Source organism: Myotis davidii, unplaced genomic scaffold (assembly GCF_000327345.1).
Source record: "Myotis davidii unplaced genomic scaffold, ASM32734v1 scaffold134, whole genome shotgun sequence".
Taxonomy (NCBI): Eukaryota; Metazoa; Chordata; class Mammalia; order Chiroptera; family Vespertilionidae; genus Myotis; species Myotis davidii.
In genome coordinates, this window is record NW_006288853.1 from 5,525,131 (window position 1) to 5,544,926 (window position 19,796).

The 19,796-nt window shown below is 39.7% G+C and overlaps 1 protein-coding gene across 3 annotated transcripts in view; it reads right to left on the bottom strand.

The window, feature by feature from the left end:
* Nucleotides 1-5,241: 5,241 nt before the first annotated feature.
* Nucleotides 5,242-19,796, bottom strand: part of P4HA1 (prolyl 4-hydroxylase subunit alpha 1) — a 51,805-nt gene continuing 37,250 nt past the window's right edge. For all 3 annotated transcript variants that reach the window (XM_015562144.1, XM_006760962.2, XM_006760963.2), the window contains 5 exons: nucleotides 15,007-15,060; nucleotides 12,751-12,816; nucleotides 9,296-9,364; nucleotides 8,557-8,653; nucleotides 5,242-6,329 (listed from right to left, as the gene is read on the bottom strand). In XM_015562144.1, the coding sequence (XP_015417630.1) occupies nucleotides 6,259-6,329; nucleotides 8,557-8,653; nucleotides 9,296-9,364; nucleotides 12,751-12,816; nucleotides 15,007-15,060 (357 nt within the window). In that variant the 3' untranslated portion in view covers nucleotides 5,242-6,258. The remainder of the gene's footprint in view (nucleotides 6,330-8,556; nucleotides 8,654-9,295; nucleotides 9,365-12,750; nucleotides 12,817-15,006; nucleotides 15,061-19,796) is intronic.

Genomic DNA, 19,796 nt, shown 5'->3' on the forward strand with positions numbered 1-19,796 from the left:
TAGATAGGATTATTATATTTTTTTAATGACCTCTCAGCAACTGTCTTCCCCAGAGGTTCATATAATTCATATACTGGGGTGCTTGACAGTGTCCTTTATGACCCTCATTCTTTTTGTTCTTCAGAGTTGCTATTTTAAATCCCTGTCTTCAAGTTTGCTGACTTATTCTTCTGACTATTCAAGCCTGCTATTGAACCCCTCCAGCAAATTTTTCAATTCAGTTATTGTATTTTTCAGCTCCAGAGTTTTTGTTTGGTTCTTTTTTATCCTTTTGTTGATAATTCTCATTTTGTTCATATAACATTTTCCTCACTCTTTAGTTCTTTGTCCATATTTCTCTGTAGCTCTTTGAGCATATTTAAACAGGTGTTTTAAAGCTTTTGTTTAGCGTCCCATTTCTTCAGAAGTGGTTCTTTCCACATCATTTTTTCTCCATTTGAATGGGCCATGTTTTCCTGTTCCTTTGCATACTTGGTAATTTTGCTTTTTGGTTGAAAATTAAGTATTTGAAAAGACACCTACCTCTCCCAGTCTTTGCAGACTGGCACCATGCTGAGGAAGACCTTCAGTAATTAGGGCATTTTCTCATCCTTAGAATCAGCTTGGGATGGTAGCTTAAGGTCTCTTCTTGACATCTATCTTGCCCTACCCTGGATTTGTCCTTTTTTTTTTTTTTATCTCCCCAAACATGTGGCCACTTTTTAATGTCTTACTTTCCTAAAAGTCTGCCCCGTCTTTTTTTAAGGCCTCCTATTGCATTCCACTCCCTCTAATCCCTTGCCTCCACCACCTGCAAGCTCCCCCTGAAGCTTTAACAAGTAGTGCCGGATGCTTCTAGCTCCACCCTTTCTCCTATCTGAGCCCTGAGTTAGGTTAAACCAGGGGTTGGAAACTTTTTTTCTGCCAAGGGCCATCATTTGCAGGCCACACAAAATTACCAACTTAGAGGTTATCTTGCTATATTTGGTCAAACATTAACTCACCCCTAATGCCATGGCAAGGTCATACCAAATGATTTTAGGGCCTTATACGGCCCACAGGCCGGACATTCCCCACCCCTGGAAACAGACCAGCTTCCAAACAGACTAGAACATTATAAACAGGGTCTGCTCTGCTCACTCTGGTTTGAGAGAGGGAACTGGGTATTAGATAGCTACTTCCTCCCAGCTAAACTGCAATAAATTTGGGGTAGGGTACGGTTAAGTAAAAGCACCATGAGAATTCCTACCATTTTGAATGTGGATTTTACTTGAATGGGTCTTCACTTGGTTTCTGTAAACCTCTGGCTGTTTTTCGGGTCTCTATAAAGTTACTTTACCCCAGTTCTAGTTGTTAGTTTCATGTTCCCGTGGGGGAATGCTGTCTGGAGCTTCTAGTCCAGTGTCGTCCTCTAGCACTGATATTCTGGTTGGTATAAGACATTTAAAAAATAGTCATATTAAGTGGTCTTTGAACTAGAGGAAATGTTGATCCAAACCTATCACCTTAAGGACAGAATGCTAAAATGTAAACATGTTAATTCCTTGAAACATTTGCAAAGCTAAATAATTATTCTGAATTATCTCTCTCATTTTTCTAGGACATATAAAGTGTTTTTCCTACCCCAAGATCCAAACCATGCATATGAAACTTAGTGCTCTTAAAAAATGTAGAATCAAAACAATTTGTACTGTTTTAGAGCAGTGCTATTTAAAGCTGGTTCTCACTGGTATTTTAAAACTTATACTACAATATAAATAACACACAGTTTTCTTCATCATGAAAAGCTTGCTATGTAAAAAGCCAACCACCGGCCAGTGTGGCTCAGTGGTTGAGCATTGACCCATGCACGAGGTGGTCACCAATTCTGTTCCCAGTCAGGGCACATGGGTTTCAGGCTTCATCCCCAGTGGGGGGCGTGCAGGAGGCACCCAATTGATACTGATTCTCTACCATCGATGTTTCTATCCTCACCCTCTCCCTTCCTCTCTTCCTAAAAAAAAAAATAAAATAAATAAATAAATAAATAAAACATTTTTTTAAAAAGACAGCTGAACGAAACCATGTACTCTTTGATGTAGCTTATTTCTATTTTGACATAATCTCCTTATATCACTGTGGAACAATAACAAGCCCCATGCAAATTCCTCTGCAAACCACAAGGGCACTCTTCCAGAGCACTTGTAATTATTACTGTACTTGAACCTCCCATAGTCTATAAGTAAAAGTGGAATATGGGAAAGATAATACCGATTATTTTTACTCAAAACCACTTTTTTCCTATCTCAGATAAAAATTTTAGAGGTGTTTCAAGTCACAGCACCCTAACTTTTTGCTTCTTAAATGTAAAGTAAAAATAGAACAAGAACTAAATTCAACTATTATGTTATTTCATCTACTAAGAACCAACAACTACAGTGCTTCATTATACAGGTATCAAAGAATAAGGTATCTGTCATTAGATGTTAACCATTATGTAGTTATTTACATAATATGGTTTAACACCTGATATACCCAAACCCATATAGAAACCTACATTACAGTGGAGTTTAATTACATGTATGGCTTTCAAGTCGATATTACAATAACCCTGGCTCTCTGTGGACTTAAAAAGAAAGCCTCTTCTAGAACAGGTTGACTCAATACATGATTCATCAACATATAAAGCCCTGAAATGCAAAAGTGCACATCACGCTACATGTTGTATGTCAGGGGTCCTCAAACTTTTTAAACAGGAGGCCAGTTCACTGTCCCTCAGACCGTTGGAGGGCCAGACTATAGTTTAAAAAAAAACTATGAACAAATTCCTATGCACACTGCACATATCTTATTTTGAAGTAAAAAAAATGGGAACAAATACAATATTTACATTTGCATGTGGCCCGCGGGCCGTAGTTTGAGGACCCCTGTTGTATGTAAAGTGTTCTATTCTGAGTCTTTTAAGGTGCTTAGCCCAAGACATATTTGTGTTAGAAATAAGCCTGTTAGGAAATTGGAACAATCAAATAAAATCTAAGGGTTTTCTTTTTTCATATATTGTAGGGCCTATTCTATCTGTGATTATCTTGCTTTGTAAACCAAATTCAACAGCAACATGCTGTGGTGGGGACTCAGCAGGTCTCCAACAGCGGACTGAGGACCCCCACTCCCTGTGGTCATCCTTTTATTTAAAATCTGCTTTTACATTTGATAGGGCTTCCTTACTATTAATGTGGGTTTTTTAGTAACTTGCTCTTCCTGCATCAAAATACAGTTATATATTTAAGTGAAGGCTACATTTACACAAAAAGTAAACTCTACAGCCCATACATAAAGGTTAATAAAGCAGGCAGCCAAGAACTTTACTAGTACATTACAGTTCATTTTGCAAAACTCATCAATATTCAAGGACACTAGAATAGGAATGTGAAATTTGACCATTTGGTCCTCTAGTGTTCATTCCTTTTTCTCTAAGCAACCTAATGTCGTTCTTCTAAAACACCAACTCTTACCACACTGAAGTTAAGTGCTAGCCATACAGATTGAGGTGTCATTTTCATCCTGCCTCCTCCTAGCGATCTCTGGTTTGTAATTGTTTGTCCTGCCTCAATGACTTATAGTTATTTAATCATGGTTGGGTGTTTCTTGTTGTGTTGTTTTGGTATGACACTGTGAATTTCTTAATGTGGGATCCAGTAATTCAACTGTTTAGCCCCCGGGGCCCTGCATGGAAGTTGTTCGTTCTTCAGTAGACAGACTTCAGTGGACACCTTGTATACACACAACCAGTCAACACATGGCTCTAAGGGTATTTAGGTTTTCTCAGCAGCAGTAAGATCATACACATAGACACACACGAGTTCACGTTATTTATGTCTTTTCACTTTCATTAACTCTTCTCAATCCTCTTACACTGTAATTACCATTTGATTATATTTTCAACATAGATAGTTGATTATTTCTTTCATCATTGCATTTACTGTTTCGCTTTCCTGAGAATGCTAGTCATTAAATTTAAAAAAATCCTACCAAGTTATCACATGGTTACCACACTCACTCACCCTGCTGTTCAGTGTTCTGGTGGTTATTTCAGTTCGCTGCATGCTGGTGATGGCTGTGATGACTCCATGCTTAAGTGATGAAGGATAGGCACTTCGGGTTGATGAGGAAACCAGTTTCCACATTTCCCATGACAGCCCTCAGTAATTTGAAAGTTCACCATTAAACAACAACAAAAAGGATTGCAAAGATTACTGGATCCAAAGCTTTATACTGGAATTTTGTTCTTTTCATTTGGAGAGAAAAATAGTAATTATGAAACTTGAGAGGTTCTGTAAGATCTAGCACTGAAAAGAGTTTATCAGTCCCCACGGGGTTGAACATACCAAGGAAATCTAAGAGTATGGAATGTTATTTCTTTCTGACACCACTTGCTAAAACACATGGCAATAAAGGTTGGTTTCCATCCTTTGAACCCTATTTTATTACTATATATATTTTTATTGATTTCAGGCAGGAAGGGAGAGGGAGAGATAGAAACATCAATCGGCTGGCTCCTGCATGCCCCTCACTGGGGATCAAGCCCGCAACCAGGGCATGTGCCCTGACCCGGATGGAACAGTGACCTCCTGCGAGGTCTATGCTCAACCACACAAGCTGGGCTATTTCTAAATTTTTCAAGTAATGTTGCTTCCTTCTAAAAAAAATTTTTTTAAAACATTTATGGCCACAAAATTTGAGTAGATTGAAGTACTGAACTTAATTCTCTTAGTATTTTTTATAAAGTAGTCGTGGTGGAACAAAAGGGTAGCTGGGAAAAGGGATCATTGACTTTTTTTTTTAATTGGTAAAAGTAATGCCTTCTTTGCCAGAGAATCAAATTTTTTCTTAAATATTTAAATATTGCATAAAGGAAAAAGAGCCCTTGTATGAGCTAGGATTCACCATAAGAAATGTAAAAAGCTAGTCTAAGGGGTCATTAACATACTTCAATAGGTCCACGGCTTTATGCTACAACACCATGTATTTTAGTAAGAAAGTCCTAAGTACCATTATTGTAATAACCCCATAACCATAGAGATCCCTTTAAAGGAAACATATTTAGGTTGATTAAATAGCTGAGAGTTCAGAAAGCCTAGATTTTTCTTCCATAAAAATGAGATACCAGAGTGAATGGAAACCAAGAGGATAAACCCAAGTCCTGTGTATTAAAGAATTAAATAGAAGTAACCTGTTGTCACTATAGTATGCATTCACATATAAAAATACGACACAGAAAACAGAAACATTTTTTAAAAAGATTTAAGATCATAAATATGTCATCATTGTCACAACACATTTCAGAATTGAAAAAACAAACATTTTGGCTTTTTAGGAAAAAAGATCTTTTAAAAAAAAATCAATTTCTCATCATTGAAAGGACTTGTACATTTTTAAATTTCCAGTCTCCTAAGGCACAATATTTAATCAGAAAGTCAGTATCACCACCCTGCTGTAGCAAGAATAAGAGGCAAGGTATTAGCATTAAGAAAAACAGCAAATTTTATGGACAAAATCATCAGTCATTTAGGAAAAGGACAAAGAAACAGACCAAGTGATGATCAGTTTAGGTAAGAAGCCCCAGTGTTGTTATATAGGACTTTATGTTAATTTTTAAATCAAAGTATTTTACCTCAAACAGATTTAATTCTCCTCAAAGGAGCTATGAGAGGGAAAGGGGATTGGTAAAATACAGTATACTTCCTTTAAAAAGGACTTGGGAGGAAAAAATCTACTTAGAAAATGGAGGGAGGAGCACACATTGTATGGAACCGAGATTAGAGGCCTAGTTTATTCCTAGTCTTCGGCAGATCCGGAAAATAAGACAGACTAGGTAAACACCGTACCAGGTACACACTACAGGCATCTCTTCCTTAATCGCACGGCCCATCCTACCCGACCACCCACCAACGGAGATGCAGTGCTATGCTATAATCAGATGCGTAAGGTGTATTTTTTTATCTAACCAGAATGTTCTTTAACAAATGTAAAAATTCCTCATTTTTAACTGCCTTGCTTTGTCCTCTGTGATACCAACTGAACTCTAAGGTTTTATATTGTACAATGTGGTGATTTAGTGTTACTTTTAAAAGAAAAAACCCACAAAGTTAGTGATTGTCCACAGATGAAACACGGGATGAGGTTCATAATGAATCAGTCATGGAGTGTATGTTAGTCACTTGTAAACTCTTGACAGTTAAGACGGGGAACTGTGCATCAGACACATCCGAGTGCAGCAGGAGAGGAAGAGACGCCTACGGGTCATTCCAATTCCGACAAGGTGCACGGTCTGCGGAATTCTTGTCCACGTTCATGGAGCCATTTATTGGACACTGTGAGAGAACAAAATGTGTTAATTTCTCCACTAACTAGTATTTAATTCATCAATAAGAGCAAGTTCTAGAATAAAATTTTTACAGGGTCTAAAAGTTCAAGACCAAAACTAGATAAAGGCAGATGCTACTTAGTCTTTTAAATATGTCACTAAATGTTAGAAACACAGATTTTATTTTTTTAACTCTCACATGAGGATTTTAATTTTTATTTTAGAGAGAGAGGAAAGGGGAGAGAGAAACATCAATTGGTTGCCTCCTGTAAGCACCCAGGCTGGGGATCTAACCCACTACCTTTTGGTGCACAGGACGATGCTCCAACTAATTAAGCCACAGAAGATTTTAGAAATGAGAGTCTACATATGTGTGTATCCTATTTCTAATGTCCAATATAATGCTTGAACTGAAACACAAATGAAATTAAAATGTAGGTACAAATGGAACATAACTGTTTTTACCTGTTTGCAAAATACAAACCTCTAATACAAACACATTTTTAAATGAACATAGGCTTCACTCTAAAGGAGCAGCTCTATGATCGGTCCCTATTATTAAATGCTAAGTTTCCTGGGTTCCAAGATACTGTTTTCTAATGTAAACCCAAAGTAATTAATTTCCTATTCCTTCTCCTATATCACAGAATCTAATCAGTGGCATTTACATGTACAAAATATCTGAACTAGGACCCATAATTCTTTTTTTTTTTTTAATATTTTATTGATTTTTTACAGAGAGGAAGGGAGAGAGATAGAGAGCGAGAAACATCGATCAGCCGCCTCCCGCACATCCCCCACTGGGGATGCGCCCGCAACCCAGGCACATGCCCCCGACCGGAATCGAACCCGGGACCCCCGAGTCCGCAGGCCGACGCTCTATCCACTGAGCCAAACCGGTTTCGGCAGGACCCATAATTCTTAACTACTCGTTACCTTTCTCAGCTCCTGTACCCAATCTTTTATTCATCACACCTGCTGGTTTTCTTGGCTCTCCAATCCATTTGCTGCTGCCTAAGTCCAGGCTTTTATCATCATCCACTTAGACCCGTGGTTGGCAAACTGTGGTTCGAGAGCCACATGCGGCTCTTTGGCCCCTTTAGTACCCTAATTAAGTTAATAATGTACCTACCTATATAGTTTAAGTTTAAAAAATTTGGCTCTCAAAAGAAATTTCAATCGTTGTACTGTTGATATTTGGCTCTGTTGACTAATGAGTTTGCCGACCACTGACTTAGACAATGGAAAAATCTTTCTAAACTGATCTCCTTCACTAGCCTCTCTTCATTCACGTCCAGTGGTTCCCAAACATAATCATCAGGGAAGATTTTTAAAATCCTGGTGATCAGGTGTCACTCCATAATCTTCCTGTGTCTCATACGGTAGGCACTAGAAACACTAGGCACTTGAAATTGGGCTAGTGACACAAATATTAAAATGGGGATTAAAATATATATTAAAATAACTTCACTTGTTTCTTTTCTTTTTTTTTAATGTGGCAAATCCTGCACTTCATGACCCTGACAGCGAGTGCCTCTCTCACCCATAACAGTCCTGGACCTGGTTCCTAGCCAGCATGCCTGGAAAAGTATTTTCTATCCCCAAGACCAAATTTAAAAATGAGGCTTTGAAGATGCCTCCCCAAGTGTAAGGAGTCGCCATCTTCCATTTACATCTTTGTACCAGTCTACGACACGATAAGTGATCCATTAGCAAGTCTCAGAGACAACTGTGAACCCTTAAGGGGGAGATACTTTCTTATTCAACTTTGAGTCAATTAACGATTCTTCGAGTGACAAGTAGAAATAATCTGTCATCAAAATTCTGATCTATTAAAAGTAAATGTATATTAAGATCAGTACCTTGCCCTGGCCAGGTGGCTCCGCTGGTGGGAGCACTATCCCTTACAGGAAAAGGTCACAGGTTTGATTCCTGATCAGGGCACATACCTAGGTTTCTGGTTCAATCCCCAGTCAGGGTGAGTAGGGGGGCAATTGATTGATGTTTCTCTCTCTACCATCCTCTCTTTTTACAAATCAACAGGAAATATATCCTCGGATGAGGATTAAAAAAAAAAGATCGGTAACTTGGTTGAATCCATTCAATACTAAAGTCATAGCAAGCAAATCTGTTGAAAGTTTTGTTTTCAATTTCTTTAAGATATAGATTATAATAATTTCCAAATATGGAACAATAATCACAAATTCTGTTCAGAGAGTATAGAAAATATTTACCCCATTTGTTTCCAACTAGCACTGGACACGCTGCATGCCGTGTGCTATAATCTCCTTCTCCACTGGCAAATAGGTTATACCAGAAAACAGCAGTTCCCTGTGGAGAATACATAATTACTCCCAAATAAAATTCCAGGTTATTATAACTCTTTGCAGTAACTACATTTTCCCCTGCTCCCCTGAAAGTACTCCTCTATGGCAGCCATATCTTCCTCGAATATAATTCTGGTGATCACATGAAAACACTACTGCCCAGCTGCTTGACAAACAAGGATATTTGCCAAAACAAAACTAACATTAGCAGGATGGAGGGGGAAACTCATCTGGAACCTATTTTAGAAATGACAACTTTTAAACACTAATTCTTGGTGGTTCATTACTCTAGGCCAGTGGTTCTCAACCTTGGCTGCACATTAGAATCACCTGGGAATCTTTTTAAAATCCTGATTTCTGGGCCTCATCCTCCAGAAATTCTGTTTCTTTGTTACTAATGTTGTGGCCCCACCCCATAACAAAGAAACAGAATTTCTGGAGGATGAGGCCCAGAAATCAGGATTTTAAAAAGATTCCCAGGTGATTCTAATGTGCAGCCAAGGTTGAGAACCACTGCTCTAGGCAGTCATGGTAAATGGTGCCATAGAAGAATCCACAGTCTTACCTAGACATAAATATACTACCTTTAAACATTTATTTTGTGGTTTAATAAATTACAGATGCATCTGACACAAACCAAGTTTACCTTTTTGGGCCAAACACTCGCTCCTACTTCGGGAAAAACAGTGGCTCCTCCTGCGGACACATCACTCATCTGTAAGAGGTAAGAGTATTACCAAAGTGCTGATGGAATAAAGTTAAACGTGCTACTGTGTGGGGGATAGAATACATTAGTATCTGGAATTCTACTTACATAGATGGGTTTGTACATGATACTCAGTTTTTAGAAAACAAAAGATGCTGTTTAGGTTTGCATATGTAAGTAAAAAAATATATAAAGCAAAGGAATTATAAAGTTAGGAAGAGAAATGGGACTATAATTTGGGAAAGGCACTTATAGACAGATAAAAAGGATGGTTTAAAATTGATAAGCCAAGTAATACAGGGGTATAATACATATTTTATTACACTAGAATACAATCTCCATGGGCAGGAATTTTCATGTTTTGTTCATTGCTGAGATTTAGTGTCTAGAAACAGTATCAAGAATGAAATAAAAACCAAGAGAAAAAGAACAAGCTAAAATCAGTTTTGTCATTTCTTGTGGTTGGGAATCAACATATATTAACTGAGAAGTAGAAGAGGAAAGGATTCGATAGTTATATTCTTAACCTAGAATAAAAACACAAACCTTCCAAATTAACTGAAGCACATGCACAAAACATGGCCAAGGAAACAAACCCGATAGTGATTTTTTCAAAAGCACATAGAAGGTATCCTTGGCCATGTTTTGTGCATGTGCTTCAAGGAGGCTGTGGGGATGGCTCACATCCTGGGCATTCCTAAGCATTTTACTTGTGAATAGAAGTGGAGCAAGCCAAGAATGAACACACTAGGACAGAGTGAATCTGACATTCAGAGCTATTCTCAAAGAGAGAGAGTGAGAAAATGTGCTGGGGGAAGCAGGCCTCACAGGACTTTGTGCCCAGCAGGTACCAAGGCCCTGCTCTCAGAGTCCCATGTTGTGGGCCAACATGGACTGACGGAAGGACCAGGAAAGAGGAGTAGAAGATAAACTTCCACAGTTGTGGTGCTCCCAAACCACACCACCCTTGCAGGCTGGATCACCTCTGAACAGAATGACCTTAAGGTAAAAACATTAAAAGTGAGAGAAAAAAGGGTATTTTACCATGAAAAATATATAACTAGTAACAAAGAACTAACAGCTCTTAAAAACTAACAGCAGCGAAAATAACTTTTGGGCCTGGCCAGCGTGGCTCAGTGGTTGAGCATTGACCTATGAACCAGGAGGTCACATGTCTAGGTTGCAGGCTTGACCCCCAGTGGGGGCGTGCAGGAGGCAACCGATCACTGATTCTCACTCTCTGAAATCATTAAAAAGACTTATTAAAAAAAAACAAACAACTTTGGAGAAATTATTTGAATACTATTCCTAGGTGAGCCACATAAAGAGGGGGGATGAATATTAATCTAATCAAAATGTTATGTGATTAGAAGGCAGTATAATAATTAATCTAACATAATCTCATAGTCAAATAATCTACTATAAATTAATATTGGACCAACTAATATAGCATCATGATATTCATAAAACGAAGAAACAAATGCAGCCAAAACAAATGTTTAATGGCTCTTAAACATCTGAAAAGATACTCAACCTCCCTAATCAGAGAAATGCTAATTAAAACCACAATAACTGCCAATCTGATAAGTGAAAGGGTACAGATCAAGAAGTTTGACATATATATCACACTTAAAGGTGGGATATAAATTAATACAATCTCTGGAGATTTCATCTCTAAAAAGTAGAGAAGACTCACAGCATAATTTTTATATAATGTATCAACTTCTCTCCTGGTTTTCCCTTTGTGATAATTTGCTCTCACTTAAAAAATTTATAAGTCTTAAATCCTTTTTTGATGGTACTTTAAATCTCCTCCCTCCTCCTCCAATGGCATCTTATATCTTTTTGGCAACAAAATGGAGTTATGAGAGGATGGAAATAGTGAAGAGGTTGGGTTGGGTAGGTTGCAGGGAGCAAGAAAGAAAATAGAGATTTTGGCAGGGAGTGAGATATAATAGTTATATAATTTACTTGAGGGTAGGGGATGGAAAGAATGAGGAAATAAGTAAAAAATTAATTTTTTTTAAAAAAAATCCTCACTTAAGTATATATTTATCAATTTCAGAGAGAGAAGGGAGAAAGAAAAACACTGATGTGAGAGAGCAACAATGATCAGTTACTTCCTGTACTCACCTGACTAGGGATTGAACCTGCAACCTCGGTATGTGCCCTGACCTTGAACTGAGCCCACACCATTTAGGGTGCAGCACGAGGCTCCAACCAGCTGAGCCACCCAGATATCCTTTTATAAGTTAACAAAGATTACAACACTGACGATTGTATTTTCCAAATTTAATATTCTTACACGCCCTTTTTACATGACACTGGCATTCTTCTTGAGTGGTTAGGTCTGTGTCCCCTCTCCTTGAACTTTGGCAGTTGCCTCAATTAATAAAATAGAGCAGAAGTGACACGCTCTGACTTCTGAGGATAGGCACTAAAAGTGCCCCACACTTTCTGCCTTGTTTTGGGGGGACACTCGTTCTTGCAGTCACCATGTGAGGAAGCCCAAGCCCCATGGATGTCTTCTGGCCAACAGCCAGCCTCCAATGTGGACCCAACCTCTCATCATCATCTGACTGCACATGCATGAGAGAGTCAGAGAACCCAAGCAAAACCCAGTGAGCCTAACCCAGTGGGGTAAAATAAAATCATTTTAAACAGCCCGGCCAGAGTGGCTTGGTGGTTGCGCATTGACCTATGAACCAGGAAGTAATGGTTCAATTCCTGGTCAGGGCACATGCCCAGTTGCAGGCTCGATCCCCAGTAGGGGGCATGCAATCAATGATTCCCTCTTATCATTGGTATTTCTCCCTCCCTCTCTGAAATCAATAAAAAAACATTATTTTAAACCACTCAGTTTTTGGATGATTTGTTATACAGCAATAGTTAACTAGGGCAAATATTATGATCAAAGCTTAATTTTTTTCTATATGTACTTAAAAGTAAAGAGCACACTGTTTTTGAAACTTTAATAATGTGAGAGTGGTTCCCTTGATGGGTGTCTAGGGTGCTACTTCTTGATCTGAACACTGACTATACGAGGTGTTCACTCTCTGAAAATTTATTGTTGATATACATATCAGAAAAGTATACAACAGAAATTATGAAAATGTGAGTATCTGTAGTCACCATCTGCTGCAAATATATAAATTCATATGAACATATGGAGCTTAGATGACTAAATAGTCCATACAACAAAAGATCAACAATGACTGTCTCCAAGAAGTGAAACTATCAGTGTAACTTCCTTCTTTAGGTTGTAATATAATTGAAAAAAAATTTTTTTTAACTCTTTTTACTAGGATGATAAGAGCAAACATCTGAACACATCAAAATAAATGAGTCATGTGGTCAAGTCCCAACTTAAAATGAAAATTTTAGCTATAACTTACATAAAACAGCCATGTTGCAATTCTATTTCCTGTCCCCAGCTCTTTGAAAGCATCTGGCTCGTCTTTCTGTAAATAAAACAGAATTCAATGGCGAAAAATTCACTAATGCAAATTTTCTAGTGGCAACTGAACATGGGTAATATGCTGGAAGGTATGCCAAAAACAACCCCAAAAGGTTCCTATATAATATCTAATGCACAACAGCAGTAGGCATTCAAATTATTGATTCAGCCCTAACCAGTTTGGCTCAGTGGATAGAGCATTGGCCTGTGGACTGAAGGGTCCCAGGTTCGATTCTGGTCAAGGGCATGTACCCTGGTTGCAGGCAAGACCCCAGTGGAGAGTGTGCAGGAGGCAGGTGATCGATGGTTCTCTCTCATCGATGTTTCTAACTCTCTATCCCTCTCCTTTCCTCTCTGTAAAAAAAATCAATAAAATATATTTAAAACAAAAAAACACAAATTATTGGTTCAGCTTATACACTGATTACTTTTGATAAGACCACTGGGGGGGGGGCGGGGAACAGATTAACCTAAACAATGAGAACCAATAGCTACTATTCACAGAATATTTAAAACATTAACATCTGTAGTTTTAGCTTCCCCCATACTTTATACTCAATATGTTAAATAAAAAAGATCCAATGTTTATTAATCTTAAGAATATTTAGGCAATGACAGCTTTTTAGGATCCTGCTTTGATACTATTTATTCTCCAGTTTCTTTACATCTATTTTATATTTTTTATCTTCCTGTCTCTCAAAACTTATTCTTAGAATCTCTTTAGCTTTATCAGCCAATTCACTTATTTACCTCAGCTGGCTCTAATATGCTTTAACTTATCTACTAAATTTTAAATTTTAACTTTTCAACTGGAACTTCATTTGCAAATATGTTAAATCATTTTGAGGTTAATTTTATCCTACCTTTTATTTTCTTAATGTTATATAGTTATTTTATATTCTGCACCTGATAATTCAGGTATCTAATCTCCTACAATGTCTCAATCTGTTGGTTGCTTTAGTCTCACCAATGGTGTCTTATTACCACTTAGTCATTTAAAAAAAATGAGTTCATATTTAGATGTTTAATCTTTAAAATCCTCAAGGTGCTAGAATGAGGATGCCTCTCTTCAGGGAGCCCAGCACCAAGGAGCACTACTAAGTGGAACAACTTTGAATTAACTTTTCCTCTTCCAGGGAGCACAGCTTGAAACCCGAGCTTCATGTGAAGGCAGGCCGATGTTTGAACTCCCAGGAGCAGCTCCCCAGACAAACCCCTCCAGCCAGGAGGGTGAGAGGCAGCTCTCCCCACGGCTCCTGACTCAAAGCCATCTGTCTTTCTCTGAAGGTGTAATCCTTCTGGAGATCTAGGTTTTATGCAGGTGTCTCAGGTTCAGTAGCTTACACATGGCTGTTAATCCTCAAAACTCTAGTTTCCTGAAATACATGTCCTCAGCCTCAGCTTTTTTGTCCCCCTTTAGCCCTCTAATTTTAGTCTCCAGATTTTCTTTGTTCAGTTTGCCTTTGGGAATTTCCTCTACTTTCTTCCAGGTTCAGCAATGCACTTAAAACTATTCTTAATTATTTTACTGTGCATCTAGGTGTTTTTTACTGCTAAAAAGGCTTTACAGAGTATTTATTCCACCGTGCATCCATGAATTCTAAATAGGTTATGGAATTTTTTCCTTTTTATTGAATTTATTGGGGTGACACTAGCTAACAAAATTATACAGGTTTCAGGTGCACATCCCCTGTACACTGTATTGTGTGTTCACCACCCCAAGTCAAGTCTCCTTCCATCACCATTTATCCCTATGCCCTCCTCCACCTCCCCCAACAATCACCACACTATGGGCCTTGTCCATGAGTTTTCTCTTTTTTTCCATTTTTGCTCAATCTCGCCACTCCCCCAGCCCCGCCCCACTGAACGAACAGCTGTCAGCCTGCTCTCCATTTATGTGTCTGTCTCTATTTGGCTTGTTAGTTCATTTTGTTCATTAGATTCCACATATGAGTGAAATCATACATTACTTGTCTTTCTCTGCCTGCCTTATTTCATTTAGCAGAATGCTCTCCAGGTCCATCCATACTGTCTCAGAGTAAGATTTCCTTCTTTTGTATGGCCGAGTAGTATTCCATGGTGTACATGTACCACAGCTTTTTATCCACTCATCTCCTGATGGCACTTGGGCTAGGCAACTAACATGTCATACCTAAGCTTCAGTGGAACGACATTCTCTATTGTTTTTACTTACCCGTGCAAAATCAAAATGGGGTTCATACTGTCCTCCCACTCCATAATTTGCTACCTGAAGGGGAGAAACAAAGCATGAATGAACTACCAAGATGACTATTCAAAATATCTGCCAGCCCCGTTTTGGCCTCTTACATATCGTGGTTAGGTACTTCAAGAGAAATGAGAAGCAAAGCATTGGAAATCAATCAGAGCTCCTAAGGAACCAAAAATGAAAAACTACGGGTAGCTACTATATGCTATTGTAGAATCTTAATATGCTTTTCTTTAGCAAATGTTTGGGGGACATATTTTTCTTTAATATATAAAAAACTAAATTTTGAATTAGAATTAAAATTTTCTAGAACTAGAATTATGAGGTTTTTATGTTTAATTTTCACTAAACACTTTTCTTTGGAATTTAAATAAAGACTTGTTTTCCAAAGCCCAAAATGCTGACCAACTCCCAATATTCTCTAATAAAGTCCCCCTTCCCTCGAATGTAAAGAAGGGAAGACGGTAACACCATGGTTCAGGCTTTCTGTCATAGTTTTATGTGATTTACACACACACACACACACACACACATATATGCATAATAAATCATCTTTCATAGTGACAGATGTTTTTCCAGTGTGTTTCCACATTGGAAATTATCAGTTGGTTAGGACAATGTCCTAATGTGAAGCAGCAAAAGAAAGTTAAGAAAAACATTTTGTCTAAGTTCAAGTTCCAGCTTTCTCAGTTATAACTTTGGATAAAACCTCACTTGTAAAATAAGAAATATGACACCTTCCTTTACTCCCTCCTTCCATCCCAATATGATAAAATGCTGACAAAAATAAAAGGAAAATGTAAAGAGCTGATCAGCCCTAGTCAGTCTGGCTCAGTGGCTACAGCATCGGCCTGCAGATCAAAGGGTCCCGGGTTCAATTCCAGTCAAAGGCATGCACCTTGGTTGCGGGCTCCTCCCCGGCCTGGGGCCCTGGTGCATGCAGGAGGCAACCAATCGATGTGTTTCTCTCACATCGATGTTTCTCTCTAAAAGATGTTTCTCGCTTTCCCTCTCTCTTCAACTCACAGTGGAAAAATATCCTCAGGTGAGGATTAACAAAGAGTAATGCTGATCAAATGAAATGAGAAAATATTTACAAGAGTGTTGCCCACAGCAAAGTCCAAGTCCTATATAAATTACTATTACTCTGCATAGTTAACTTATGTTACAGACACCTTGAGTTGGATCAGCCTAGTAAGTAGAAATATATCAAGTAGCCTAAAAGAGCCTGTGAAGGTTAAACAGGGAAAGAAAAAGACATATCAAAGAGTTTCTAAGAATAATTGACAACTTAATTAAGCAAATTTAAATATAGGCAGTCCTGCTTTGCCCAATTCCAAAATGCACATATCTCAGATAACATGGTTACCTAACCATTAACACCAGACCCCAACACACAGTTGAAATTTCAGTTGCCATGTACATTGTGAGTAATGTATAAAGTACAAATGTCATTGCTAGGTCTTCAGTCCCCAGGTTCCTATGTAAATAACAGCTGTACATCATGATCAATGACCAACCACATCCCTTCCTTCAATGTCTCTCCGTGATTATCACTGTACATCTATTATGTGGTATAACATACTAAATATAACATACTAAATATAACATACTAAATATAACAACATACTGGATGAATAACATGCAGACAGCAAATCATGTAATTATGTTGCCTCCTTATCTCCCAGGGAAAAACCATGTGATATTTTACAAGAATATATAATTGGAAAAGGGACTTGCCCAACAAAGATAAAGTACAACAGAAATGGAAAGCAATAATGCTTTAACTGAAAATCAAATCAAACAAATGGAGAGTTAGAAGAAATAGCTACAGGAAATGCTTCTACTTTTGCTGTTCAAAAACTACATATTTTGAAGATGGCTACGGAGTAGGTGGAAGCTACACTCACCTCCTTCCAGTGCCAAACCAGATTTACAGCTAAATTACAGAGCAATCAACCTAAATAACCAGCTACACAGGATTATAACCAAGGGTTTACAGAAGCCACATAGAGGCTGGGAGGAAGGGTACAGACACGAAAGGGCTAGCCCCTGCACCCACAGGTGGCAGCTGAGAATCTGAAGGGATATTTTGGTTGCAAAAGTCCTCCGTGAGGAACATGGGCCTCACACGATGCCAGGATCCCTATCCGAGACCCCAGAGCCAGGAAGAGGAGCCCACCTAGCATCTGGCTCTGCAGAGCAGCTGGGACCCTGTCATCCTGGAAGGAGTCCGCTGGAAACCAGATGTTCTCTTAAAGGGCCAATGCACAGGATCTTGTTCTCAGACACCTGGGGCTCTGGTAGAGAGAAGGTGACTCAGGGCGTAGGGGAATCATAAAGAGAAGATCTGGGTGGCATGGCCCTAAGGTCCCTGTGCTGAGCCCCTATCCCTCACCGCCCTCAGGCACCATCGTCCCAGGGTCAATCGCTCCTATTCTTACAGCACCAGCTGGGGAGTGCGCTAGCCCAGTCCTCCAACTACTGGCACCACCCTGCTGAGCTCCAGACCTGCAGAAAGATCTGCTGGCTGCACCAACAGGACCTTTGGTGCACTCTTTTTCTGGAGAAGCGATTGGCGGAGCTTTGGAACGGGGGCCATTCTTCCCCCACTCCCACACTCAGCTGGTGCCCACCTACCTGATGTTCTCCTTACGACTCCCAGTGGCCCTGCCCTGCTTAGCTCAGTCCCACAGGGGGATCAGAGTGTGTCTCCCTGGGAGGCTCTTGTCCAGAACACAGACGGGTGCTGGGGTGTGTGGCTATGGCGCAAGGTGCCATTCTTACCCCCAACCCCCCAAGTTCAGCCAGTACTATGGCTCCAACAGGAGACTCATTTGACCTGTCCTTTTGGCTCTGCCCTGCTGATCTTACTCCTGCACTCCTCCTGGGGGAGCTAGGGTTGGAGACTCTAGCAGAGACGGAGTAGTATGGCTGTGGAGTAGGGGCCACTTTTCCCCAGTAACTGCCATGCTGCCTCCAAGCAGGAGACCCACTAACCCTGTCCTCCGGACCTCAGTCACCCTGCCCCATGGAGCTCATGCCTATTGGAAGGGTCTGTGGATAGCAGTCAGCCTGAGCCCACCCTAGTCTTCCTTTAGAAGGCTCTCAAGGAAGACCAGGCAACCTGAGGGGTGGTGGAGTGGCCAACAGGTAGATGTGGACCTTGGGGGGCCTTAGACCTTTCATTGATCTGTCTCCAGCTCAGAGCTGGACGAAGCCAACCCTTATTCACAGCTTGGCCCCTCCCATGCACACTCAGGCCCAGAAGAGGCAGCCACAGACGGCAAATTGCATGGTAGCTCCAGACAGGTATCCCAGGCAGCATCTGACATTGACCTGTACCAGAACCCCACCCAAGTAGACCCAGAACCAACACAACCAATAGTGGGCTTTAGACCACACCAGAGCTCACCCAACTAGCCACACAAGTGGCACACCCTAAGAGGGGTCCTGCTAGGCACCAGACCCTGCTGGGAACAACTCCCCCTCAGGGGCAGCCCCTGCACAATGGCTGCCTACACTGTCCATGATCAAGGTCTTCCCTTATGGACAGCCAGCCTGAGGGTTAACCCCACCCAAAACCAAACCAGCAGCATTCAAGACTCAACTACAACAGGAGGGTGCACAAGAGATATTCCTGGAGGACTCAGTTCAAGTGATCTAGAAGATTGCGCCTCTGAGCCCCATCAGACACCTACAACATAAAACCACCATAACAAGTTTGGGAGTCATAGCAGATATACCTACTACACAGAGACAAACACAAAAAAAGCAGACAAAATGGGGACACAAAGAAACATGCCCCACATGAAAAAACAAGAGAAATCTCCAGAAAAAGAATTAAATGAAATGGAAGTAACCGAGATACCAGATGCAGAATTCAAAACAATGGCTATAAGGATGCTCAAGGACCTTAAGGGAAGAATGGATGATCTAGGTGAAAATAAAATAAAAAAGATAGTAAGCATTAAAAAGGACACAGGCCCAGTCAGCGTGGCTCAGTTGTTGAGCATCAACCTATGAACCAGGAGGTCACGGTGCAATTCCCAGTCAGGGCACATGCCAGGGTTGTGGGCTTGATCCTCAGTGTGATGCATGCAGGAAGCAGCCGATCTATGATTCATTCTCTCTTGTCATTGATGTTTCCCTCTCCTTCTCCCTCTACCCTCCTCTCTGAAATCAATATATATGAATGAATAAATAAATATCAATAAATAAATATATATGAATAAATATCTATATATATATGAAGGAATAAAATCTTGCCATCTACAACAATATGGGTGGACCTAGAGGGTATTGTGCTAAGTGAAATAAGACAGAATGAAGACAAATGCCATATGATTTCACTTAAATGTGGAAGAAAGAAGATAAATGAACAAGTGGAACAGAAACAGACTCGTAGATACAAAGAACATTTTAATAATTGCCAGGTGGGAGAGGGATTAGCAGGATGAGTAAAAAAAGGTGAAGGGATTAAGAATACAGGCTGGTAATTACAGAACAGTCATGGGGATGTAAAGTACAGCATAGGGAACATAGCCAATAATATTGTAATAACTATTTATGGTGTCAGATGGGTACTAGATTTATCAGGGTGATCACTTCTAATCACTGGGTTGTACACCTGAAGGTAATATAATATTGTACATCAACTTTAATTAAAAAATTATTGCCCTGACTAGGTCGCTCAGTTGGTTGGAGTATCATCCCACTACACTACGGTTGCAGGTTCAATCCCTGGTCAGGGCACA